Consider the following 27,597-nt stretch of genomic DNA (forward strand, 5'->3'; position numbering starts at 1 on the left):
TAAGATTTTTGCCTCCACCACAGTGAGGTGCTTGGAGGACTCACTGTGGTGGTGTTAATTTGTGTTTATTGTTGTTATTATTGTATGATTGTATGTATGACTGCAGGCACGAAATTTCGTTCAGACCGTAAGGTCTGAATGACAATAAAGGCATTCAATTCAATTCAATTCAATTCAACTCGCCCCTTCCCAGCCAAACCACCCACTCCCCGGGTACTTTCCCCTTCCAACCACAGGAAATGCTGCACATGTCACTTTACCTCCCCCCTCGACTCCATCCAAGGACCCAAGCAGTCTTTCCAGGTGTGGCAGAGGTTCACCTGCACCTCCTCCAACCTTATGTACTGCATCCGCTGTTCCAGGTGTCAACTTCTCTACATCGGTGACACCAAGCGCAGGCTTGGCAATTGCTTTGCACAACACCTCCGCTCAGTTCACAATAACCAACCCAGTGGCTCAGCACTTCAACTCCCCCTCCCATTCTGTCCTGGGCCTCCTCCATTGCCAGAGTGAGGCCCAGCGCAAATTGGAGGAACAGCACCTCATAATTAGCTTGGGTAGCTTACACCCCAGCGGTATGAACATTGACTTCTCAAATTTCAGGCAGTCCTTGCTTTCTTCCTCCTTTCCCACCCCTTCCCAATTCTCCCACAAGCCTACTGTCTCTGCCTCTACCTTTCTTTTTCCCGCCCCCCCGGCATCAGTCTGAAGAAGGTTCTCGACCTGAAACGTCGCCTATTCCTTCTCTCCATAGATGCTGCCTCACCCGCTGAGTTTCTCCAGCACTTTTGTCTACCCTCTATCCATGTCAATATCCTACCCCCAATACTATGTGCTCGAATCTTGCACACTAATCTCTTGTGTGGAACCTTGTTCATCCATGCGGTCTTTAAATCTTCGCCATTGCATCTCCACCATCAACCCCTTCAGTATAATTTGCCAGTCTATCCTAGCCTATTTCCCTCTCATACCTTCAAAGTCTCTTTTCTTTAAGTTCAGGACCTTAGTCTCTAAATTAACTGTGTTGAACCATGTTAAGCATTTATTGATCGTAAAACACTGTGGGTTCTGCGAGATCATGAAATGTACCACGTAAATACAAAGGCATTTTCCATTTGAAGTGTGGCTTGTGTATCCGTGCATTTCAGCTACTGACAAGTGCAACAACTAAGTTTAGAGCAGAAATAATATTCACCTTCTCCACATGGCTACGAATGAGTGCACCGACACAAATTCTGTTCGTTCTCCACCAGCAGAAATGAACAAAGGGGCTTTCCAGTATAAAGGACAACCACATGCCTGGAGAAACAAAAATATAATTTGCTTTATATAAAGGCCTACGGGGAAATAAAGAATATCACAGCTGGAACCCAGCTGATATTAGAGATATTACCGTCATACTACATGGAAACAGGCCCTTACATTCACCGAGTTCACGTGGACCACCGAGCACTTGGCTGACACAAATCCTATTTTAGTCTCTCCACATTTCCATCAGCTCTTTCCAGGTTCTATAACATGCGTACACACCAGGGTCAATTTACAAAGGCCAATTAACCAAGCACCTTGTATGTCTTTGGGAAGTGGCAAGTAGGAGGAAACTCACACAGTCATAGGGAGAATGTATAATCTCCACAGATAGCAATGAAAATCAGGCTTGAACCCTGGCAGCTATGATTATGAGGCTGTCTGTCTGTCTGACGGTGCCTTTTTCCTTCCAAGCACCACTAAAAACGAGCACCATTAATGCTGGAGAGATTGGGATGAGAGAGGATATCGACATTGTTTCGCACGTCCTGCCAATAGATTTCAATTATTTGAAGTGGTATCACTCCATGGCTTCAAGGCCTGATGTAGGCAGTCTAAGTCTCAGAAGCGTAGAGAGCAGGGATCATTGACCAACAACGAGGAGTTTTTTTTAGCCAGAGTTAAGGTCTTCACCCCCAAATACTCTTTTTCTCAAATGGACAGTGCTGAAGGCAGTGGTAATTTTCCTTATTAACGTCTGCCTTTGTTGAGAGGTGGTTCCCAAAGCATGTAAGCAACCCAAGTTTCTTCACCTTATTGTGGACTTTCAATGTTAGAGATCAGTGTTGTTCAATGGGGAGAGACTGACAGAAGGACTTTGCAGTTCATGAGTCATTGGAGCAGAAGAGGGCCATACGGACCATCGAGTCTACTCCGCCTTTCAATCATGGCTGATCTATCTATCCTCTCAACCCCATTCTCCTGCTTTCTCCCCATAACCCATGACACGCTTACCAATTAAGTATCTGTCAATCTCTTGCCTTAAAAATACCCAACGACTTGGCTTCCACAGCCATCTGTGGCAATTAAGTCAACAATCAGCACCCTCTGACTGAAGTAGTTCTTACATGCAAGACACCTTCTCTCATGTGCTTTGGTGGCCCAGTGATGAATGAAGAGGCTGACTTTGGTTCTGCTATGGAGGTGACACAGATTAAACAGTTCCCTATTTATTCTTTAAATTAGCTCCTCTGCAGTGGAATGTTAGGAGTTGTGGTGCAGCTTTGTGGTGAGAAATTTGGATCAATATTTGTACCCACGTTTGACACAGTGATTGGGTTTGTTGTGGTACCAGTCATTAGGTTTATGGTTGGCAATATTCTCAAGTGGACAAAAAATTGGGATAAGTTCCTGTGAGCAGCAAATTGGAGGACACTCCCAGGATTTTATTGTTTAAAGGCTTCTGCAAGGACAAAAAAAGCCCAGGTATAGTGCGACTCTGTTCCCTATATTTCTCTTGGAGTTGTCAAGCAGTGAAGATCATACATATTGTGCTTCCAAATGGTTGGAATCCACAAAACGATTTATGGAGCAGCTCTTCAGTCACAGAGTAGACAGGGTCAAGAAAGATTCTGATGATGTTCATTGCAGGCAGGCAGCAAGTAGACCCTCTGTAGTCGTTGCACTTGAATTTGTCTTGAAGATGGTCATAACTACAGGTTCAAATATCCCTTGGCATGTCTTCCACTTCCTGGACATGGCAAAAAAGGTTGTGAACTTGTGACTGAAGCATTTGTCTATCAGGTTTTAGAAACTCGGCAGGAACACCACCTGCTCCCGAAGCTGCCTCGTTTTTTCACCCGTCGCACAGCCTTCGGTGTCACCTCAGTCCATGAAGGCAGCAAGGTTGATCAACGAAGTAAATTACTGGGCATGTCAATCACAAGTCGCGTGTGCAACACCAACACTATACTCCTTTGTCAATAACTAACAGTGCAAATATGGTGCAATGCCAACCTTGAGGCTAATTTAGACTTTAGAGATACAGCGCAGAAACAAGCCCTTCGGCCAACCGACCAGAGTCCGTGCCGACCAGTGATTGCCCTGTACACTAACATGCTCGGGCTATTTTACCTAAGCCAATTAACCTACAAACCTGCATGTTTTTGGAGAGTGGGAGGAAACCAGAGTACCCGGAGCAAACCCACACAGTCACTGGAGAAATGAATTTGGGTCTGCCAGAGAGATAAGGGTATCCAAGGAACAATGGACACTATAATCTCATCATCTTTCCTCAGAGCATGCTATATATTGATCTACCTGATTGTGAAAGTACATTTGAAGGAGAGATAAACAGATGGCCTGTGAAGGAACACTTCATAAATTGACAACTGGGTGACAAATTAAATTTTTTAGCTCAAGCGAGCACAGAAAATTCTGTAAAGACCCAGCAGGTCAGCCAGAACTGCTCATCAATCTGTAACACTGACTAATGAAACAATTCTCCACAGATACTGCCTACTTGTTAAGAATTTGCAGAACTTTCTGTATCCATTTCAGATTATCATGAATTGCACTAGTTTGCCTCTTGACTTCCAAGTGCCTGAATAATTCCATTTTGAGGTTAGTGACAGTGTTCACATTGTAGAAATCCCACCAATGCCTACGAAGAGTGGTCAAGCAATCAAACAAATAACAGTATAGTCTAGGGGGAAAACTGTACACCGGATAACAAAATAAATGTGCTTGTTACTCCTTACCTTTGCAATTTTGCCCATTTCATAAATATCGCCCTTTTCATCCTCAAACTCAGCAAAGGCAACTTCAACCTTGGCAATGGTCTCTTCATGGTTATTGCTGACACTTGGAAGTCCCTTAGGGAAGTAGAAGCGTGGAATGTTTACAGGTGCCGGAGTGCTGACAACAACTTTGTTTACAGTGGGAGGACTGGGAGTCACGGTCGTTACAGTGGGAGGAGGAGTTCCAGGTTTCTTTTCTTTAATGCTTTGGACCTGTAAAAGAAACAATGGAACATGTAGTTTAAATTCTGCAATGGCTCCTTGTAAATGGTGCTGTAAAAATTGTTTCATGTTTCATCCAAGTTGACTTGTTTCCTTCCTGAATAAGTGGGCTATTCAGGAAGGAAACAAGAAGAATAAGGGGTAGGCCATTTAGGACTGAGATGAGGAAAATCTTTTTCACCCAGAGAGTTGTGAATCTGTGGAATTCTCTGCCACAGAAGGCAATGGAGATCATTCATTGGATGTTTTCAAGAGAGAGTTAGATATAGCTCTTGGGGCTAATGGGATATGGGGAGAAATCAGGAACGGGGTACTGATTTTGGATGATCAGCCATGATCATATTGACTGGCGGTGCTGGCTCGAAGAGCCGAATGGACCTACTCCTGCACCTATTTCCTATGTTTCTATTCTGGATAGGAGTTGCACAAATTTCCATTTTGTGGTTACATTGCAGAAATCCCCAAAATGCTCCAAGTCAAGTCAAGTCAAGTCAAGTCACTCCAATGGTAGATGTCATTACATCTGCACAGTGAAAGGGTCAATACAAAAAATATTCAGAGGTAATGTCCTGGAGTTTAAGGCAGCCCATTTGAAACTAAGCACCCACCCAAACAACTTTCTATCGATGGATCATCACTCAAGCTGTTTGGGGCTCTGAGTAAAGTTGCTAAGTAATATTTTCAGTAGTGGAGTACTTTCTGGCACAAGTGAGCAAGTGCACCTTTCATTTTTCAATAATAGTAAAAATACTAACAATATCCTCCAACTAACCAAGACAAAAGGAGATTCAAACATCTTAGAGATTAGAGGACATTTGCCAAATGATATTGCAACACCATTTTTACACATATATAGTTCATAAATACCAGTTAGATCTCACAGCAATTTACTATATCTAAATTTATTTTTTGAAACATGTATATGTTTAACCCTAAAACAGAGAACACAATTCCTTCATTGAAACTGCCATATAAATTCAGCAATATATTAATTAGATGGAAGGAATGCAATAGTTTTGCACTGATAAATATTTGCAGCCACTGTTACTTATGTAATGGTATATAATTCAAATCAATAATATTAAACATTTGAATGGTCTAAGAATGTATAATTTTGATTCTGGTAACTCCCCACAGTAAGTTCGTAAAACTGAACAGTTGGTTTAAGGTAAAACTGAACAGCTCTTTGATAAGCAAAAGGAGGAAATGATCTTTAGATTTGGGTTAAATACAAAGATTATTTATCCATTTATGACCAAGTCCTAAACTAAACAGCACAAACATACATCGCAGTCATTAATGCATCCAAAAGATCAGGGGAAATTTATTTAAGAGTTCAAGACATAGAAGTAGGAAAAGGCCATCATGTTTACTCTGCCATTCAATAAGATCATGGCTAATCTTTTACCTCAGCACCACTTTCCTTCAATACAGCTCTTTGGAGGGAATCTTCCAACCCATTCTAATGTTTCTAGTCTGGTTTACTATGTTCCTGCTTTTTATATAGAGATTTCCCCATAGTTCTACATTCTAATCAAAGAACTATATTTGGAGAAAACTAACTGAGTATGGAGTAGAAAGATGAAATGAAAAAAAGGTTAGAAACTGGTGCACATCTAGTTTTTACAAACCTGTTGGGTTAAACAGCAAATTTGTGTGGTTAATGTCGTGTAACACTGTTTGCCTTTACCCTGCGGAATGGTTTAGGGATGGTAACTTTTGTGTGACAATCCATTATATAATGGAACATAGACAATGCAATGAAATGCATTATATTTAAATAAATCTTATTACACGAGTTAATACCACAAATTTATCCCTCAAATTTTGCCACCTCTAAAGGACATACCCTTTTAATGACATTTGTAATGTTTATTTGCATGATCTCAATTCCTAACTGGGCTCCAATTAGAAAGGAAAACAACCCAGAAGATTCTTGAAACACATTGACCCGATGCATTAACCCAATCCTCTTTCCACAATCTTCCTTTCAACTTTAGCAAAGCAAAGGAGCTGATTGTTGACTTCTGAAGGGGAAGCCAGGGATCCAGGAACCTATTAACATCGATGGCACAGGGGTGGAGAGCCACAGCTTCAGGTTCCTGGATGTGCATATTCTGTAAAGATTTATCCTGGGCCCAGCACATTGATACAATCACATATAACTCCCATCAACACCTCTACTTATTTAAAAGATTAAGGAGATTCGGGATGTTGCCGAATGCTCTATCGAACTTCTACAGGTGTAGAGAACATACCGACTGGTTGCATCACGCCATGTTTCGATAACTTCAATGAATGAAAGAGGCTGCACAAAGTGGTAGACATTGCCCAGTCCATCATGAGTATTCCTTCCCCACCAAAGTCATTTACATGAAGCACTCCCTCAAAAAGGCAACTAACATCAAAGGCCCACACCTACCAGGCTACAATTTTATCTCATGGTACCATCGGGAAGGTATAGGAGCCCGAGAACCACGATCTCCTGAGAAGGATCAAGAACAACTTCTTCCTTTCAACCATAAAGTTCTTGAAACACCCTGCATAACCCGACCTCTGCTAAGATCTACCTTGGACTTTGTTTTCGTTAGACTCAGAAATTTAGTTTGCACTATTATGGTCCAGGTACTTAGTATTACTGATAATTTGTCGTGTTGATTAATATATATTGATTTGTTGTGTTATTGCATTAGTGAGCCAGTTAGGCTGCTGCAAATAAGAATTTTAAAATATATTTTAATCCAAGTTAGAGTTTAGATGCAAAAATAAAGAAAGTCTGAAGGATAGTCTTGACTTATCTCTTGACTTATCTCTTGTCTTGACAGAGGATACTCAAATTTGTTGAGTGTTTCTAAAAAAAAAATGTGTATTTCCAGCTGAAATTCCAGTATTTTTGTTCACATCTCTGTGCTTACTTAGAACACATATCGACAGTGGCAGAAAGTATTTCAAGACCTCGGGAACTTGTTGATGATGGGATTCGAGAGGACGTGGCAATGGGAGTGGGTGGCTTTGAGGAGGATCCGTCTTCAAGCACACGAGTTGGAACAGAAAGCGAGAAACCAACTCCAGAGAAACAGCACACAAGTTACTGGGGTCAGCCTGCGCTGCGGATAAATAAAAAAGCAGCATGACCCATAGCAAGGAACCGCCTGCAATCCATCGCCCTCGCCACAAGCACAGATGCAATCTATTTCCCCAGAGGCTAACGTTCTCCGGTGTCTCCTTAAGTGCAGGCTTTCACGGGGAAACAAAAAGGGATCCACTCGTGGGTGGAAAAGAGATACAAATCCGTAGAAGAAAAGGACTCTGCTCATTTGTACCCATGCAAACAATTAAACCCATATTTAAAAGTGAAAGTTGCCACAATCCACGATTAAAAACAAAAGACACAATGATAAATCACAACAGAAGAATTTATCTGGGATCCCAAATGACTCCTGAATAGAAGAAATGGGGCAGTCCCGCACGCTTTTAACCCTTTGAGAACTTGCAAAACACTCTCCACGCACCTTCTTTCTTTCATATAGCATCTGCAGAAGCGGCTCTCGGTAATAAATTTCGACCGGGAGACATCATGAAGAATCAGAAGACAAATGCAGAGACAGCTTCGAGTTTTCGTGGTGGGGCGAGTCGCCACTCCTGCAGTTTGCTGAGCTCTGCCAGGGTTGCTGGTGCCCTCCCTCCCTCAGTGGGTTAAGCAGTAATGATCATGCACCCATCCAGGTTCAACGCCACTCCAGGATGCGCTGAGTTTGCACAAGTCTTGCATCCAGCCCTTCTTCCCACCACAATACTCTTTACTCCATTCATTGCCTGGGCAAGATTGAACAAAGAAGCTACAAGACCCCCCTCCCTCCACCTCTCAGGACCCCAGTGTACTACAGAGATGCCTGAATTGAAATTAGCTCTGACTGGCCTTGAAGCAGTTAATTGCAGGGAAGATGTGAATTACACGTCTCAACGTTTACCAGATGAAAAATTGCAACTATAAAGAAAGTGTCAGACATTTTTATGTTGCTCCAATTATACTCTACATGGGAACATCATTTTTTCTCCCAGCCTTTTAAAATACCAGCTTGGCAAACCTTAACCTGGACGGCTTAATTTAACTCGTCTCTTTTTGATGGTATCCAGAAAGGTGACTATACTTCTTCAACTGTTATATGCACAGGCGATTCTTTGAGCATACGCGGGTATACTTCACTGTTATATCCTCAGGCGATTCATTGAGTATATGCGGCTATATACCTCTTCAACTGTTATGCACAGGCTATTCGTTGAGTATATGTGATTTTGCATTTGAAATGGGAAATTTAAAATACTTAGTATTTAAATTCAACATAGAATTGTCATGGCAATGGAGGAGGCCAGGTCATTCCAGATAGCAAAAACCATCTAATCCATTTATGAAGATGCAGATTGAATCTGTTTCCCCTAGGGTTGCCCGTATCTGGAATGAGCTGCAGAGGAAGCTATAGAAGGGATATAATCACGACTTTCAAAATATATTTGAGCAGATATATGGTTAGGAGGGGTATGGGCCAAACACAAGCAAATGGGACTAGCCCATAATGCTAACTTAGTTGGCATAGCCAGTTTGGGCCAAAGTGCCTGTTTCCATTCCTTGTGTAGCTCTATGACTCTTACAGGCAGTGAACTCCAGACTCTAATTACACATTTTCCCACTCCCACTGGTTCTTACAATCCACCTGACACACCAGGGCAATCTCCACCATTCAGTAGGATCACAGCCAACCTTTTACTTCAGCTCCACCTTCCTGCCCTTAGCCCACCCCCTTGATTAGCGAGGATGTCAGGGGTATAGGGACAAGGCAGGACCATGTGGTTGAAAGGGAAAGATAGATCAGCCATGATTGAATGGTGGAGTAGACTTGATTGGCCAAATGGCCTAATTCTGCTCCTACAACTTATGATTCCATTAATATTCCCCCAAAACTATCTGTCCCTGTCCTGAATATACTCTGTAGCTGAGGCTTCACAGCTCTCTTAAGTATGTATTTCCAAGTAATCCCTCTAATCTGACTGAGGATATTTCTTCTAATTTTGAGCCTTATTTTCAGGCTACACCCTTGCAACATTGCCACAGACAGCTGTGGAGGCCAAGTCCTTGTCTTCTCCTTATCCTTAAGGGGTTGGACAGGCTAGATGCAGGAACATTGTTCCCGATGTTGGGGAAGGCCAGAACAAGAGGTCACAGTTTAAGGATAAGGGGGAAATCTTTTAGGACTGAGATGAGAAAAACATTTTTCACACAGTGAGTGGTGAATCTCTGGAATTCTCTGCCACAGAAGGTAGTTGAGGCCAGTTCATTGGCTATATTTAAGAGGGAGTTAGATGTGGCCCTTGTGGTTAAAGGCACCAGGAGGTATGGAGAGAAGGCAGGTACAAGATACCGAGTTGGATGATCACATTGAATGGTGGTGCAGGGCCGAATGGCCTACTCCTGCACCTATTTTCTATGTTTCTAAGACATTGGGTATTTCTAAGGTGGAGTTTGATAGGTTCTTGTTCAGGAAGGGCATCAAAGGTTACAGGGACAATGTGGTTGAGAGGAAAATAAATCAGCCGTCATTGAATGGTGGAGAAGACTCAATGGGCTGAATGGCATAATTCTACTACTATGTCCTATGGTCTTATCCACTGGTTCTAGATATTCTAGTCAGGGAAACATCCTCACCCCACATCCAACCTAGGAGCTGTTAGAACAAGGTAGATACAAAATGCTGGAGTAATTCAGCGGGAGAGGCAGCATCTCTAGAGAGAAGGAATGGGTGACGTTTTGGGTCAAGACCCTTCTTCAGACTGATGTCAGGGGAGTGGGAGGTACAGAGATAAAATATAGTCGGAGTCAGTAAGACTGGTGGGATAACTGGGGAAGGGATGGAGAGAGCGGGAAAACAAGGGCTACTTGAAGTTAGAGTAGTCAATATTCATACCGCTGGGGTGTAAGCTGCCCAAGCAAAATATGAGGTGCAGTTCCTCCAATTTGCACTGGGCCTCACTCTGACAATGGAGGAGGCCCAGGACAGAAAGGTCAGAATGGGAGGGGGAGTTAAAGTGCTGAGCAACCGGGAGATCAGGTTAGTTTTGGCGGACTGAGCGGAGGTGTTCAGCCAAACGATTGCCGAGCTTGGGCTCGCCAATATACAGGAGTCGACACCTGGAACAGCTGTTAGAACAATTTATCTTTGGATCATCTTTCATTTTTCTAAATTAAAGAAAGCACAGTCTGCATAATCTCTCCTCAAGGGTCTATTCCACTATCCCAGAAATCAATCTGGTGAACCTTTGTTGTACTCCTTTCTTAGGTCGTAGGACAAGTCCTACATGCAATATTCCAGGTGCAATCTCACATGGGCCCTTTATTTATCTAGTAAGATATATTTACTCTTGACTCAAACTTTCTATCAATAAACGTATCATTACAATTAACTTCCTACTAGCTTAATGTACATGCAGATCAATTTTCAGACCTCCATGTCTTTATGAACACCAATGCTATTGGATGATTAACCATTTAAACAAAGATGTGTGCCCTCAAAGTGAATCATCACAGAATGTTTCACCTTATATTTAGCCCTGATGGTTCAGCATCTGATTCATCAGTTGATGATCCTCAAGCTCCCTTGAACACACTATCTTTCTTGTGTTCCCTGACGCACCAAGGCCCTGCTTCCTGTCTTTCCTTGAAACTCACCTGCTTTTGTTTCTCATTCTTCCTTTAAATTCTTGAGGGCCTGTTGCCCATGCTCCCTTTAAATTTAGTGAGTTAAATTGAAAATGCATTATACTATATTTTAAAAAAAACTGAATTTAAAATGTTAGAGGTATGCTGGAGCGTTAATAGGAACAGTTTCTAGGCTGGCATCTGGAAAAGCTGGACCACCAAAGTCCTTTGTTGACAATTTAACAGAGTTTTACTTATAACCATTTTTTCTTTGGCAATATGTTTCACTTCACACTTCTCAGTATTAAATATCATCTGCAACATCTGCCCATTGAGCCAACCCATCTATGCCATCATGCAGTCTATTCCTGTCCTCGTTGCTAACCACACTACCAATCTTAGTGTCATCCACAAATTTGAAAATGTTACCCTGACCCTATGTCCAAATCATTAATATTTATCCAAAGGTGTACCAACAAATGACTACTGGCGTACATCACGTCTTCCATTCCAACTATTTCTCTCCTGCTATTGAAAGGTTGAATTGCACTAGAGAGGTTTGCAACCGCACACTTTTGTTCTGAATCCTCTATTGATGTGTGTGTTGTAATAGAAAATAGGTGCAGGAGTAGGCCATTCGGCCCTTCGAGCCAGCACCGCCATTCAATATGATCATGGCTGAACATCCAAAATCAGAGCCCCGCTCCTGCTTTTTCCCCAATATTCATTGATTCCTTTAGCCCTAATAGCTAAATCTAACTCTTGAAAATATTCAGTGAATTGGCCTCCACTGCCTTCCGTGGCAGAGAATTCAACAGCTTCACAACTCTCTGGGTGAAACAGTTGGGTTCCCATATGCAGTCCCATATGGACGTCTGGGTGAGGTATCAGAGATAAGTACTATTTTGAGATAATTTCTATCATAAGGATTATATCACACTATTGTTTGGAGGACCTTGCTGTGTATAAGAATGATTTTCCCATTTCCCACAATATCACATTTCCAAAATATTTCATTGGTTTTAAAGTGATTTAAGATAATCTGGGGTCATAAAGACAGGGATCTTGAACTGTATTTGCAAATGGAAATTATTTCCTTCTTTATATTTAAAAAAGATTTCCTAAAATATATGAGAATCTCATTCTAACTCAATATAAGGTTAGTATTAATTAATTAAAAATAAAGATATTTCTATGTGTGGTTGTTCAAAATATGATGCATTTAAAATGTCTATAATTGCATAACAGTAGTCTTTACATTCATTAATCCTCCAAATTAGCTTACACTCTTTGCAAACAGTGGCAATTGCCAAATGAAAGAAAAGCCAAACAGAGAGTTTTGTTCATAACACATTTTGTGTACAATTTACATGAAAAAAAAAATCTTTGCCATTATCCTAGTTAGAAGGATTTTCATGCATTGTCAGTTTTTTTTATTAACTGACCTCATTTAGAACAGAGAAAATAGGACATAGAATAGTACAGCACAAGAACAGGCTCCTTGCCTCACACTGTCTGTGCTGAACATGATGCCAAAGCCATCTTTTATCACAGAATCCCGATCCCTCAATTCCCTGCATTTCCATATACCTATCCAAAAGTCTCATGAATATCATTATTGTAGCTGCCTCAACCACCAACCCCAGCAGCATGTTCCAGGCACTCACCACCCTCTGTGTAAAAAAATTTGTTGCATACATCTCCTTTAAACTTTGCCCCTCTTACCTTAAAGCTATGCCATTTAGTATTTGATTTTTCCATCCTGGGATAAAAGGTTCTGACTGTCTACCTATCCATACCTCTCATGATTTTATCTTCAGTCACAGCCTGCGACATTCCACAGAAAACAATTCAAGTCTATCCAACCTTGCCCTGTAGCAACTTCCCCCTAATCCACGCAACATTCTGGTAAACCTCCTCTGCATCCTTTTCAAAGCCTCTATATCCTTCCTGTAATGGGGGCACCAAAACTGCATGCAGCACTCCGAATGCGGCCTAACCAAAGTCCTATACAGCTGCATTATGACTTAATGACTCTTATTCTCAATGCCCCGATCTATGAACGCAAGCACAACATATGCTTCCTTTACCACTCTATCTACTTGTGTTTCCCCTTTTAGGGAGTGATGGACTTGGATCCCAAGATCCCTCTGTACATCAATGCTGTTAAGGGTCATGCCATTAATATGTTCTTTCTTTCCATCACTGTTTGAGTATATGCAGGCATCCTAAGGAAAAGAGATAGCTCAAACTGAACAAAAATAACACTGACTAAATGCTTTAATGCCAGAACTCAATTTCATAGAGACTGATTAATTAATTGCACATGGCCGTCTCTCAATCAGGATTGATTCTTCAAAGTTGAGAGGTATGGAAAGGCAGGAGGGAGTAAAATAAACCATATAGCTATAGTTGATAATGAAACGTTCTTTCTTTTGCTTATGGGTAGGAAGGAGCCTCCGATGCTGGTTAATTCCAAAGAGAGACACAAAATGCTGGAGTGACTCAGTGGGTCAGGCAGCATCTCTGGAGAAAGAAAAATAGGTGACGTTTCGGTTCGGAACCCTTCTTCAGAATCTGAAAAGTGCTGTTTCGGATGGTATAGTACTTTTATTCTCTGGGTTTGCTTGTGAAATAAATAAGGATTAAGGGAAGTTTTTATTGATTTGGAGAACCAAGGGCAGTCCATTAGCAGATGATCCATCCACTTCAGTTAGCATTGGACAAACTTATTGCACTCTATGGCAGCCAAGGACATGGGAACAGATGAGGAAGAGGGTTTGACCTCAAGTCACAGTGTACCCAGCAGCAATGGGCAGCATTTCATGAGCTTACATGGCAGAGTTTCCTCTTGGCCTGTTGAATCATGACGAATATTAGATGCACTCTTTAAGCTTCACATTCATGTCTGCATTTCATCATGCCTGACCTCACCACTGCCATGCAAATTAGAATTGCCGCCCCACTGTCTGGGAAAGTAAGCTCATAAATCAACCTTGCATAGTCGATGCATGATGGATATTATTTACTGAAATACATACTAGAGTTTAACTTTTTAGATTCTGCTCTAACTTTCAATGTCACAATGAGGCTTCTCTGTAAAAATGATCGGAGAGCATTTGACATGTGAAAGGACCTTCGTTTGGGGAAGAGCTTTCTATTCTAACCTGGTTGGGCATTCTGAACAGATAATGCCTAATGGACTGGGGTTCAAAGACATAAATAATCAAAATTGGATGAAGGTTTCTTGAAAGTCAAGGATATAGTGACAGCTTCCTATTATTTTTTTATTTCATCCTTCGCCAGCTGCCTCAAGTACATTTCCAGCAACTTTCCCGCCACTTATTTAGCCTTGGTAGTCTTCCGGCTTTCCACGCCAATCTCATCCCTTCTTCAACAGAGTATATTCCAGTCTAACGCCAGTTCATTTTCCATTATTCAGGATTAAACCACACTGTCACCATCCCAATTAAGCACTTCAACACATTTCTCTAACCCTATTCCAAGTAAAGCTAACATCCATATTAAGCTGCCTTTTTGATCCATGACTTTGGTGGTCCCAAACTTTGTATATCAATAGTGCACCTGGCACTTCTCTCAAGGTTCATATGTGTCAATTTAGTCTCACTAGACCCTCTGCCACCCACGTATTCAGCCCTGGATTATTTGACTCTGAACTGGCTGCCTCTGGCTGTCTTTCCATGTTTCTCTTGTGTTGCCTATTGGCATTTCCCAGCAGCAAACAGTCTTCAAACTAGCAAACAAAATTTCACTTCCTTATAAAAACCTAATTATCCACTTCCCATCCATTGCTCTTTTCCCCCCCCCTCTTTTTCTTCACTCGCTGCACAGGAGCCCAACAAATTTAAATATAATTTGCAATGCAGTATGAAAATGAACCTCCCATCATTTTTGGTGAGAAACCAGGAACCCAACTCTGAAAGGTCAGCCAGTGGGAGATATATGGAACATGATTATGATTCAATGCCAGAGTGTACCCATTGTCCCTTAATCACACAATATAATGGCCTCATGGAATAAAATGGAAACCACCATTCTCATGCATCTATGGGGCTTGTTGCCTTTGTGTCTGTTTTGGAAGTCCTGAGGTTTTACCGCTTCACATTGGCCACAAGCAGGGGTTAAAATATAGTCACTGCCCACCAGCTAGCTTCCACTGAGCTATATTTAATCTAGCACCTGCCACACACTGCTTCCCAGCTTCAGCATATTCCACAAAGATGTAATGACGTTATTTGCAAATACCGTGGTGATGTTGCATTTTGCAAGTCGCTGATATTTCAGGTTCAAATGCTGCAAATAACCAGGCACTGTGCGACTTGTTTGGTTAGTTGGGATTTAGATTTCTCCAACTTAGCTTGGGCATAAAGTGGGCCAATTTCCACGTGAGAGCTTTAGCTCGTCCTTTCAGTGCAAGATCCAGAAATAGCACGGAAGAATTAAATTGAGCACACAACACAGATATAGGCCATTCTGTCTAACTAGTCAATGTTGCCATTTATGCCCCATATAAGCATCCTTTCCTTGGCAATAGTAGGATTTTTATGTCTCTTTTGTTAAAGTTTTGAGAGAACTCCCAGTATAAATTGACCACTAACTTTTGTGTATCTGATGTAGCACACACAGTATTTTTCCCATGTTGACAAACAGATAAAGTAGGGCAGGGCAGGGCTGAAGTAAATAGCTGTTTGTTCCGTTGCTGGTGAATATTATTTCTTTAAAATGTTTTAGGACCTAACGGATCGGACTTCTACACCATCAGGCACCCAGAACAAAGTAAACCTGTTTGTAAAAGGCTACATTTTTATCCTCTGAACGCTCCATTTCCTCCCACATCCCAAGGACATACAGGTGTGTAGGTTAATTGGCCTCTGTAGCTTGCCCCTAGTGTGTAGGGAATGGATGCGAAAGTGGGATAACACAGAGCTAGTGTGAACGAGTGATCGATGGTCGGCATGGACTCAGTGAACCGAATACAGCTGTTTCCATGCTGTATCTCTAAACTAAACACAGCAATCTAAGTAGATATTTGGATGCGGCACTGAGGAATGCAGCACTGTCATAGGTGCTTTCAGATAAGATGTTAAATCAAAGCTGTGCAGTTGAATGCAAAACATTCCACACTACATCCTAAAAGTAAACTAAACAATTTCTCCCCTGTATCCTGACCAATATTTATCCTTAGCCGGGCCTTACTAAAATAGATCATCTCATTGTTGCCCCGTTGTCATTTGAGGAAGGTAGCTAGGTGCTGCATTTCCTATGTTATTGCAGTGACTACAATTCAGGCTTGCTTCACAGGTTGTAAAATAGTACAAAAGTGCAAGTCTTTCCATTTAACAAACTATTTATCATATTTCCTTTTAAAATATCTTTCAGAAGCACAATTCTGATTGCTTTAGTTTTCTGTGATCTGTGGGGAACGGAGTCAATACGCATCAAACGTGTAAAAAGGTATAACATTCTTTGTTAAAGATGAAATCTTTGTAACTTGATATGCAGATGCCATAATATATTCTAAACTTTAAAGTGTTATAACAATTGAATCTTTTCTTTTGCAAATTACCATATGAATCTCTAATGTGATCTATTGCAAGAAAATGATGATGATTTTAGTTGAGAATGGGGCCTAGATTCCGGTTTGTTTCTTATGCTGTCTAATATGAATTCTCATTGTTTAGGATCGATTCAATAACTTTTAGTTGTACAAGAGTGGGCAAGAAATGATTGTGCAATATCAAGATTGTGGAATTGTTTCAACATCTAAGTAAATAGCATAATTATCAATAGACAATAGACATTGATGAAATGCATAACTATTCATTTTGTTAAATGTGAATACATTTTTTTATTATTTAAAAAAAAATATATGCACCACAATTCTCAGCTGATGAATCAGTGCTCCTGCATGTTGAAGTTGAACAAACTTGGAAGAAACACTGAGAGAGGAACAAGGGCACAGAAAATGCTTTGCCGAGGGCTTCGATGTCTGTCACCAAAAGTGCCTTGGTGATGCTAGTATTTGTTGAGTTAGCCAAGGCTCAAAGGGTAAAGGTGCCCAACTAGATCTGAAGTAGGGAGTGAGCAACACAGGTGGTAAACCTACTTGAACTCAACATCACCAATCTATCTGTAGCAGATGCATTGGCCCATGATAGCAATGGTAGAAGTGGACACCCTGGTTCTTGTGAAGACGATGTCCTGTCTTCACACCAATGACATCCTCTGGAAAGCTGGACAGTGCTGTAGTGATAAATTTAAATAATTGTGGCTAATGTATGGGTGTTAAAAAATGAACAAAGGTATAAAGGGAGTGAGACAGATGAATGTCACCAGAAGAAGTCATACGTTTTTTTAGACTTAACCAAAGTAGGTGCAAGTACACGAAGGTCTAGGATAGGCTTACAGTACATTCTTGTCAGTACAGGAACTTACAGGAATTGATTAAGCAGATGAGTGCATACTCCACTAATTATATCAAGAGAGTCAAGAGAATGTTTATTTGTCATATGTACCAACAATGGAAACATGACATTCACATTTCAAGCAGCTTAACAGATCCAGTACACATAGTTATATATAACAATAAAAAATCAAATAAATTAATTAGCACAATGCTAATGACCTGCAGGGCAGTTGAACAGGAGGGATTATATTATTTCAGTAGCAGAGGTTTAGCTCAAAACAAAAGGCAGCAATGAGTTCTAAATATTTTTAACATGAGGTATTCACGAAGGAACGGCAGAGGGATAGCATTGATTAAGGAGAATACTACTCTGCTGGAGAGAGATGATATCTTGAAATGCTCAAGGACAGAACAAAGGTTCAATATACTTCTGCGATCTTTCAGTAGACTTCTAATTTATGGAAGAGCAAACTTGCAGAGAAACATAAGAGACTGGGCAAAGACCGGGATAGCAAGACAAAAGTGGTAAGAAGGGGAAGGGTTCCTGATGTATATTGAAGAGAGTTTTTTTGGTCAGTGTGTTTCTAGCCCAACAAAGAAGGTGACATTTTGGATGGGGCTCTGGAAGACGAGCAGGCCAATTATCAGTGGGGTAACATCCCAGGAACAATGAGCATAATACCATCACATCCAGAATAAATATTGAAAAGGATATAGATGATTCCAAGATTAAAAATGTAGTCAATTGAGGAGGTACCAATTTCAACACAACCAAGAATAGATCTGGCCCGGGTAATTTAGAATCATTGCTTGGCAGGTAAGACTGCAATGGGATGCCTTCAAAGTGGAAATGTTTCAGCTGCATTGTGGATACTTTTTGATGAGGAGAAAGGCTAGGAAAACTAAAGCCAGAGCTCCCTGGAAAATGGAAAAGGCAGAGGGTAAAATAGCCCATCCATGTGATAACCAGGTTGATTATATGAAATCTAGAAGGAAAATTAAAAAAACAAAGGAGACAAGGAGAGAGCATCCAGAAGACTGGCAGCAAGTATAAAAGGACATTGCAAGAATATTCGGTAGGCATGTGAACAGGTGAGGTTTATAAGAGGAGAATTGATTAATGTAGGTAGAATGCATGACTGAGGTGTTAATTGAGTCTCAGTAAACGAAGGTGCAACTGAGATTCTGGATGGGGCAAAAACTGACTACAGAGAAAGTGATAGATGGTTACCTGTTCAAATAGACATATCCTGGGTTGCTCGGGAAGTAAGGGAGGAAATTAAACAAGATCTGTCCATAATAGACAATAGACAATAGGTGCAGGAGTCCGCCATTCGAGCCAGCACTGCCATTCAATGTGATCATGGCTGATCATCCACAATCAGTACCCCATTGCTGCCTTCTCCCCATATCCCCTGACTCCATTATCTTTAAGTGCTCTATCTAACTCTCTCTTGCAAACATCCAGAGAACCAGCCTCCACTGCCTTCTGAGGCAGAGAATTCCACAGACTCACAACTCTCGGTGTGAAAAAGTTTTTCCTCATCTCCGTTCTAAATGGCTTACCCCTTATTCTTAAACTGTGGCCCCTGGTTCTGGACTCCCCCAACATCAGGAACATGTTTCCTGCCTCTAGCGTGTCCAACCCCTTAATAATCTTATATGTTTCAATAAGATCCCCTCTCGTCCTTCTCAATTCCAGAGTATACAAGCCCAGCCGCTCCATTCTATCAACATATGACAGTCCTGCCATCCTGGGAATCAACCTGGTGAAACTACGCTGCACTCCCTCAATAACAATAATGCCCTTCCTTAAATTTGGAGACCAAAACTGCACACACTATTCAAGGTGTGGTCTCACTAGGGCCCTGTACAACTGCAGAAGGACCTCTTTGCTCCTACACTCAACTCCTCTTGTTATGAAGGCCAACATGCTATTAAATTTATTCGCTGCCTGCTGTACCTGCATGCTTACTTTCAGTGACTGATGAACAAGGGCCCCCCAGATCCCCTTGTACTTCCCCTTTTCCAAACAACACAATTTGGATAATAATCTGCCTTCCTGTTTTTGCCACCAAAGTGGATAACCTCACATTTATCCACATTAAACTGCATCTGCCATGCATCTGCCCACTCACCCAACCTGTCCCAGTCACCCTGCATCCTCATAGCATCCTCTTCACAGTTCAGACTGCCATCCAGCTTTGTGCCATCTACAAATTTGCTAATGTTACTTTTAATCCCTTCATCATGATCATTAATATATATTGTAAATAGCTACGGCCCAGCACCGAGCCTTGCAGAGCCCCACTAGTCACTGCCTGCCATTCTGGAAGGGACCCGTTAATCGATACTCTTTGTTTCTTGTCTGCCAACCAATTTTCTATCCATGTCAGCACCTTACCCCAATACCATGTGCTCTAATTTTGCTCACTAATTTCCTATGTGGGACCTTATCAAATGCTTTCTGAAAGTTCAGGTACAATACATCCACTGGCTCTCCCTTGTCCTTTTTCCTAGTTACATCCTCAAAAATCTTCCAACATCTACAGGTTCAACGGGGATGTCCAAGGATTAGAGCACAGCAAATGTTATATCTTATTCAGAAAAAAAAAGGATAAATGGTAACTGTAGGTCAGTTAGTTTAGCCTCAGTGGGAGCAGTGTACAAGAAACAATATTCATGGACAGAACTGACAAGTCAATTGTGATAAATATGGATTGATTAGATAAGTACAGTATTGTCAAATATTGTTTAAAATATGAAAAAATATTTTTAATATTGTTTTAATATTCAGTAAATTATGTAAATTACGCCTATCTGTCGATAATGGTTTTTTTAGGATTGAAGAGCAATTTGCTGTTGAAGAGGTTTACATGGACTTTCAGAAGGTACTTGGTAAGATGCCAAATAATAGGTATGCCATCAATATCATAAGCTATGGATTAAATGAGTGTAAACATTGATGAAATAATAGGGATCTGACAATAGTAATTGAAACATGTTTTTCAGACTAAAGAAAAGTGTACAGTGGTTACTATAGTAATATGTAACCAAAATTTGAACGGATATAGAAAACACAATTTACAGATTTGCAGGTGACATTATGCTGGAGATTTAATGTAATGAAATGAGGAAGTAATCTACTTCAAAGAGAAGTATACAATGTTAGAGATTCAATTGTAGCTGTAAAAAAAGATCTGGATGCATGTCTAAATGAAAATAACACGATGATAATATCACAATACGATTATGAAAATAATAAGAATGTGAAGAGGGTGACGATACTGGGCCTAGCTGGATTGCTTATGCATGGAGAGATATGGACCTGATTGACCAAATGGCCTATTTCCATGTTGTTGTTACATCTCTGAGAATAACAATAACTGAAGATTGTGTCTGTTACAACGCTAATGCATCAGTCCTTCTTTACAGCCAACAAAGTAAATTTGGAGCACAATAGCATCCACAAATATGTTACTTGGTTAATTTTAAGTTGTGCATCTTCTCTCTATTTTTCTAACTTTAAATGTAAGTAAATTCAACTAACACTCCCCCGCCCCACCCCCACTCCGCACCTTTCCTCCACTCGAGTTGCACGATTCACCACACTGTTTCCCTCCTGAGATCACACCTTGTCTAGCCAACAATAGGACACCTCCCTGCCTGAGGTCATTTGTTGCTGGCCCTGATTGGTCCAGGTCTTCGGGGATCTGCCCAAGATTCAGGGACAGTTTCTTCCCAACTGTTATCAGGCAACTGAATCAGTCAAGTGCTGAACTACTATCTACCTCTTTGATGTCCCTTGGACTATCCTTTGCTGGCTTCACCGTGCACTAAATGTTATTCCCTTATCATGTATCTATACACTGTAAATGGATTGATTGTAATCATGTATTGTCTTTCTGCTGACTGGTTATCATGCACCAAAAAGCTTTTCACTGTACTCGGTACATGTGACAATAAACTAAACTGAACTTTCCTCGCCTCCAGCTCATCATCCCTCCATCCCTCCCCCCCCCCCCCCCCCCCCCCCCCCCCCCCCCCGTCTCCTACTTTCAACCTGACGGAGGGTCACCTATCCTTTTCTTCCACAGATGCTGCCTAACCCGTTCAGTCACTCCAGCACTTTGTGTCTATCTTCACTTTCTTCATTCTCTGCACATCATTAATGAAGAAATACAAAGAGCATATAGGATTCACACTCGTACCCTGACAATCAAGAAGGCAGAAAGCAAACACAGTATTTTATCCTTTTGTTAAATGGTTTTAGCAAAGATACTAGGGAATAGTACTGAGGAGCACAATAACTGTATGAGATTTTGGAAGAGGTCCATTCAGGGTTAACTTACTCTTACTAAGCACTGGTGTCTCTGTGGTTAGTGCAAGAGCAGCAAATGCTGCTTTTAGCTTTCCCGACAGCTTATTGGAACTGGAGAGTTTCCATGGAGGAAATTGGATCACAAAGTGTCACATTCTTGCCTTATTTGTGATTCAAATTCTACGAAAATAAAATGTAATTAAAATCGCGGACGTTCTGCATGGATGGGAGTGAACAATTTCCCTCCTGGATTCTTGATGCAGTGTTGCAGAGTTGAGATGTACAAATCCCAGATGTTAAGTCCGCAAGGTCCCGCGGTAGAGCTCTCGAAGTTGGCCTCCAGCAAAGGCCTCCAACTCCTCGATGTTAGGCTGCAGTGCGGACGGAGATACGATATGGAAAAAAATCTCCGTTGAGGTAAGAGATTAGAAAAGGATTCCCCCAACCCACACCCCCACATAAAACAAGCTAAAGAACATTAAAAACATACATTTAACACATACAAACAAACAGCAAAGAAGGAAGGGACAGACAAATTATTGGCAAGGCACTCGGTGGCGATGTATATGACGATGAATATTGTGTATCTAGATATCACTTTTGTGATTTTCATGGACGATGTACGATTCATGCCACTTGTGGGTCAGCCATGCAGAGTTACGCCTTTGCTGCAACATGGAGCTGCTTTTAGTTTAGTTTGGAGATACAGCGTGGAAACAGGTCCTTTGGCCCACACTAGCACTATCCTCGAGACAATTTACAATTTTACAGAAGCCAATTAACCTACAAACCTATACATCTTTGGAATGTGGGAGGAAATTGGAGCACCTGGAGAAAACCCACGTGGTCACGGTGAGAATGTACAAACTCCATACTGCCAGCACCCATAGTCAGAATCGAACCCGGGTCTCTGGTGGTGTAAGGTGGCAACTCTACCGCTGTGCCACTGCGCTTCATCACTCTTAAAGGGCAGGTTTTTTTTGCCACCGGGAACTAAACTTTGAGTGCCTATTGAGTAATTTACTTGTCTAGTTCCCCTGTTATCTTCAACACCCTCCTCTCTCCACCCCTCCCCAGTAGCATCACTGAGCTCCCAAATCCTCCCAAACAATCTCCACCGGGTGGCGCCAGCAATGGCTGCCTCGCCAACAGTCTGCCTGTCCCTTCCTTCTTTGTTGTATAATTGTATGTGTTGAATGCATGTTTTTAGTGTTATTTAGCTTGTTTTATGTAGGGGGTGGGGGGGAAGGAGTTGGGGGAAACCTTTTCTAATATCTTACCTCGACGGAGATGCAATTTATTTCTGGATCGTATCTCCTTCCGCACTGTGGCCTAACATCGAGGAGCTGGCAGCCTTTCCTGGAGACCGGCTTCGAGAGCTCCACCGCGACAGCCTGGGGACTTACCATCGTGGAGCACGCGATCCCTTTGCCAGGGATCGACCTCTGAGCTCCACCGGGGGAGCCTGTGGACTTAACATCACCGAGCTCGCAGTCTCTGGTCAGAGACCGACTTCGGGAACTCCAAGCCGCAAGAGCTTCGATTGCCCTGACACGGGGGCTTTGACTGCCGACTGCGGGAGCTTCGATCGCCCCGACTGTGGATGGTTCAACTGCCCCGACCGCGGGAGAATAAAAGGGCAAGAAGATTAGACTTTATTGCCTTCCATCACAGTGAGGAACATGGGGAATCCGCTGTGGTGAATGTTTATGTTGACTTTTATGTCGTTGTGTGTCTTGGTGCTTTTTGTTTAGTATGGCTGTATGGTAATTTGAATTTCACTGTACCTTAATTGGTACATGTGACAATAAACTGACCTTGAAACCTTCAATCTCAAATCTGAATTCCACGACACCACCACTCCACCGTCACTCATCAATCTTAACTGGACCATGTAGACTCTACAAAGGTAGATCGGACGCTGAGTATCCTTATGTGTGTGAGTCATCTCCTGACAACTCCAATCCTTTGCCCAGGGGCAGCACAGTGGTGCAGCAGGGGCGTATACAAATAAACTGTATTGTATTGTATTGTATTGTATTGTACTGTGGTGCAACGGTAGAGTTGTAGCCTTGCAGCGCCAGAGACCAGGTACGATCCTGACAACAGGTGCTGTCGGGAGTTTGTATGTTCTTCCTGTGACTGCATGGTTTTTCTCTGAGTGCTCCAGTTTCCTCCTACACTCCAAAGACGTACAGGTTTGCTGGTTAATTGGCTTCGGTAAGATAATTGTAAATTGCCCCCAATGTGTTGGATACTGCTAGTGTACGGGGTGATCCCTGCTCAGCGCGGACTCGGTGGGCCAAAGGGCCTGTTTCTGTGCTGTATCTGTAAAGTCTAAACTTAAGTCTAATGTTTTCTGCCTTCTACAAGATCTACAATTATCTGAATTCTCTCAATTTTTGAGGATGAGTGCAGTTCCAAAATTCCTTGAAAAATCGCAATTTTTAAGAAACATTTAGACAGGTACATGGATAGGGTAGGTTTAGAGGGATATGGGCCAAATGCAGGTAAGTGGGACTAGTGTAGATGGGCATGTTGGTCGGTGTGGGCAAGTTGGGCCAAAGGGCCTGTTTCCAAGCTGTAAGACTCTATGGCTCCAACTGCTCACCCGCTCCCTGGCTGAATAAGGAAAGACTGAGAACCAAATAATGGAAGTCAGCTCTCAACATTTCCCCCAGAAATTATTTAACAATAGGACCTGATGATATTTGGAGAATTTACCTGGAGTGAAGATTAGATTACTAGTTAATGAACCAAGATTCATCACCCTTTGTGTGAAGAACATTTTCTCCACTCAGTTTTTAATGGCTGAACTTTTATTCTGATATTGTGAACCTGGGTCTAGTCTTGACTGCAAGGGGAGCAACTTTCCCCTGATGTTCATCCTGTCGAGTCCAGTATGAACTTTGAAATGAAATGAAATACGTTTATTGTCATTGCACAACAACTGTACAACGAAATTCCATTGCATCTCCTTCGGTGTGTACATAGAAGACACAGAATAAAAGATTTAAAAAGAACAAAACACAACAGCCATTGACTCATATATACACCAGATCAGTAAAGAAAATAATAAACTGGTATTAAAAATATTTTAAAAGAATATTGCGCATTATCTTGCACCCCGAATTATATTGTGTTCTCTGTTAGAGTTAAGTTAAGTGTTAGTGTAACTTTCAATTAGATTTCCTCTCATTTTTCTAAACTCCATAGAATTCAGGCCGTGTCTACTCAACCTCTCTTCATGTGGAAAATCTATCATCCCTGGAACCAACATCGGGAATCTTCGGTGCATTCCCTCAACGGCGAGTATATTATTTTTCAGGGAAGAGATCAAAACTGTGTGGACAGTATTCTAGGTACGGAATCATCAAGGCCCCACATAATTGCAGTAAGACATTTTTCTTCTGCACTAAAAATCTTCTCATAATAAAGGCACACATATTATTTGCCATCCATCTGCTCACTCCACTTGCATATTAGCTTCCTGTGATTGGTATATAAGAGCACTGAGGTTGTTTGGAACATCAATAATAGTTTATCTCTCACCTGTTTAAAAAATACTTTACTGTTTTTTGACTGGAATAAGGGAAAAGCTGATGGGAAAATGAGTCAAATGGGAACTTGACCTGTCTCCAAACTGTTCTGTGATGTCACGTGTAACGCTCACGTGCGGTGCTCAGGTTAATTAGTCTATCCTCGCTCCAATTTGAGATAAATTCATCTTATACATCAGTTGGGGGAAAATAAGATGTATACACGCTTCTTGGATATATTATGTCCGTATATAAGATCAATTCAGTTTGAAGGGTGAGAATACATTAAGTGCTTTCTGGGGGTTTTAACCTGTTCACTCGACTAAGTGATGTGTGTGTATGTGTATGTTTTTTTTTTAGAGAGATAGAGAATGAAGGAACAGTGTTTTTCAACATGAGAGAGTGCTCGTCTGAGTGTGTGTTTTAGAGACACAGAGAGTGCAGGAACTGTGTGTTTTCCCCACACAGTGGTAGAGTTGCTGCCTCATAGCGCCAGAGACACAGGTTCGATCCTGACTACGGCCAGTGTCTGGATGGAGTTTGTACGTTTTCCCCGTGACCTGCTTGGGTTTTCCCCGATAGCTCCGGTTTCCTCCCACACTCCAAAGACATACAGGTTTGTGGGCTAATTAGGCTTTTGTAAAAATTATAAATTGTTCCTAATGTGTAATATAGAGCTAGTGTATGGGTGATCGATGGTCGGCATAGACTCGCTGAAAGGCCTGTATCCATGCTGTATCTCTCAACTAAGTAAACAAAATAATCTGTGCGTGTGTGTGTACATGTATGTGTGTGAGTACAAGAACCTGTTGTCATGCCTTGGTCACTGTATTACCAACGAACATTCATGATAAGTGGGTGGGTCGGAGACAATGAGTGTCAAACTAATTACTTAAATTATGCCCGTATAGAACAGGCAATTAGATACCCTTACGTTGGAGATGGATATTGTCTGACACTTCTATGGTGTGAATATTATTTGGTCCTTAACAGCACATGCCTGAATGTTGTCCACATCTAGACTCATTAACTACAGATGACCTTTGCTGTGATTTGCAACAACTGGATGTCATAAAACTCACTGGGTAAAGCTGCACCGTTTGAAATGTTTTATCACTGAGGACCACATATTGCAATAATTAAAGAATTGCATCTGAGTTATTTCAAACTTCAAATTTCAAACATCCTACATTATTTTATACTGTTGTTGCTAATTAATGAATAAATTGCAATTGATTTATATTTCAAGTAATGTTATGGACAATGAAATATGAATTTCCCTTTGTGAATACCACAACTGCCAGAAACAGAATCAAGTAGTTCAGATGATTCATTAAATATTTTCTTCCTAATCCAAGTTAGGAATTCTGTTTGCTGTTTTGAAGCAAGATCTATGGAGAAATTCAGATCTAAGTTTGGTCAAAATATGGTGCTGCTTTATGCAACCATAAAACTGTCACAACAATACAAACTGCTTGGATATTAGCAATTACATTCACCATTAAGGCACGTGACAGACAAACTCTATTTCACCTTTAAAGAACCATGAATGTTTCTCACGGTCGATCTCCAATTACAGATGAAGAACTTTGTCCGTCAACTTCCTGGGGTCACAACTGACCAGAGATCTGCTTCTTTATATTTACATTATCTAAACCCATCAAGATTCTCGGCCTGAAACGTCACCTATTACTTTTCTCCAGAGATGCTGTCTGACCCGCTGAGTTACTCCAACCTTTTGTGTCTATCTCTTCCAACCATCTCTGCTCCAATCTACCCCATCATTATAACTGAAATCCCTCATCCCTACATACTCCGCAAAATGCTGGTGAACTGACACTAAATAAACATTGCAAATAATGTTATTATTGTAGTATCATAGAGTGATACAGTATGGAAACAGGCATTTTGGCCCAATTTGCCCACACCGGCTAACATGTTCCAGCTACACTAGTCCCACCTGCCTGCGCTTGGTCCATATCCCTTCAAACCTGTCCTATCCATGTACCTGTCTAACTGTTTCTTAAATTATGGGATAATCCCAGCCTCAACTACCTCCTCTGGCAGCTTGTTCCATACATCCACCACCCTGTGTGTGAAAATATTACCCTTCGGATTCCGATTAAATATTTTTCTCTTCACCTTGAACCTATGTCCTTCAGTTCTCCTACTCTGGGCAAGAGACTCTGTGCATCTACACGATCTATTCCTCTCATGATTTTGTACACCTCTATAAGATCACCCCTCATCTTCCTGCGCACCAAGGTATAGAGACCCAGCCTACTCAACCTCTCCCTATAGCTCGCACCCTCTAGTCCTGGCAACATCCTCGTAAATCTTTTCTGAACCCT

General features: G+C 41.5%; 1 protein-coding gene and 1 long non-coding RNA gene across 5 annotated transcripts in view; one reads left to right on the forward strand and one right to left on the reverse strand.

Annotated features, from left to right (window-relative positions):
* Positions 1 to 27,597, reverse strand: part of ppp2r3a (protein phosphatase 2 regulatory subunit B''alpha) — a 292,844-nt gene that overhangs the window by 38,617 nt on the left and 226,630 nt on the right. For 3 of the 4 annotated variants that reach the window (XM_033031387.1, XM_033031386.1, XM_033031388.1), the window contains 2 exons: positions 4,008 to 4,259; positions 1,196 to 1,299 (listed from right to left, as the gene is read on the reverse strand). In XM_033031387.1, the coding sequence (XP_032887278.1) occupies positions 1,196 to 1,299; positions 4,008 to 4,259 (356 nt within the window). Of the gene's footprint in view, positions 1 to 1,195; positions 1,300 to 4,007; positions 4,260 to 7,780; positions 8,124 to 27,597 lie in introns of those variants that run through there. The other variant, XM_033031391.1, reaches the window with a different exon arrangement.
* On the forward strand, positions 8,137 to 25,712 carry LOC116979689. Its single transcript, XR_004413763.1, has 5 exons — positions 8,137 to 8,409; positions 13,409 to 13,558; positions 16,360 to 16,434; positions 20,229 to 20,284; positions 24,924 to 25,712. It is a non-coding gene; the product is annotated as an uncharacterized LOC116979689 (long non-coding RNA).

The sequence above is a fragment of the Amblyraja radiata genome, chromosome 13, assembly GCF_010909765.2.
Source record: "Amblyraja radiata isolate CabotCenter1 chromosome 13, sAmbRad1.1.pri, whole genome shotgun sequence".
In the NCBI taxonomy this organism is placed as follows: Eukaryota; Metazoa; Chordata; class Chondrichthyes; order Rajiformes; family Rajidae; genus Amblyraja; species Amblyraja radiata.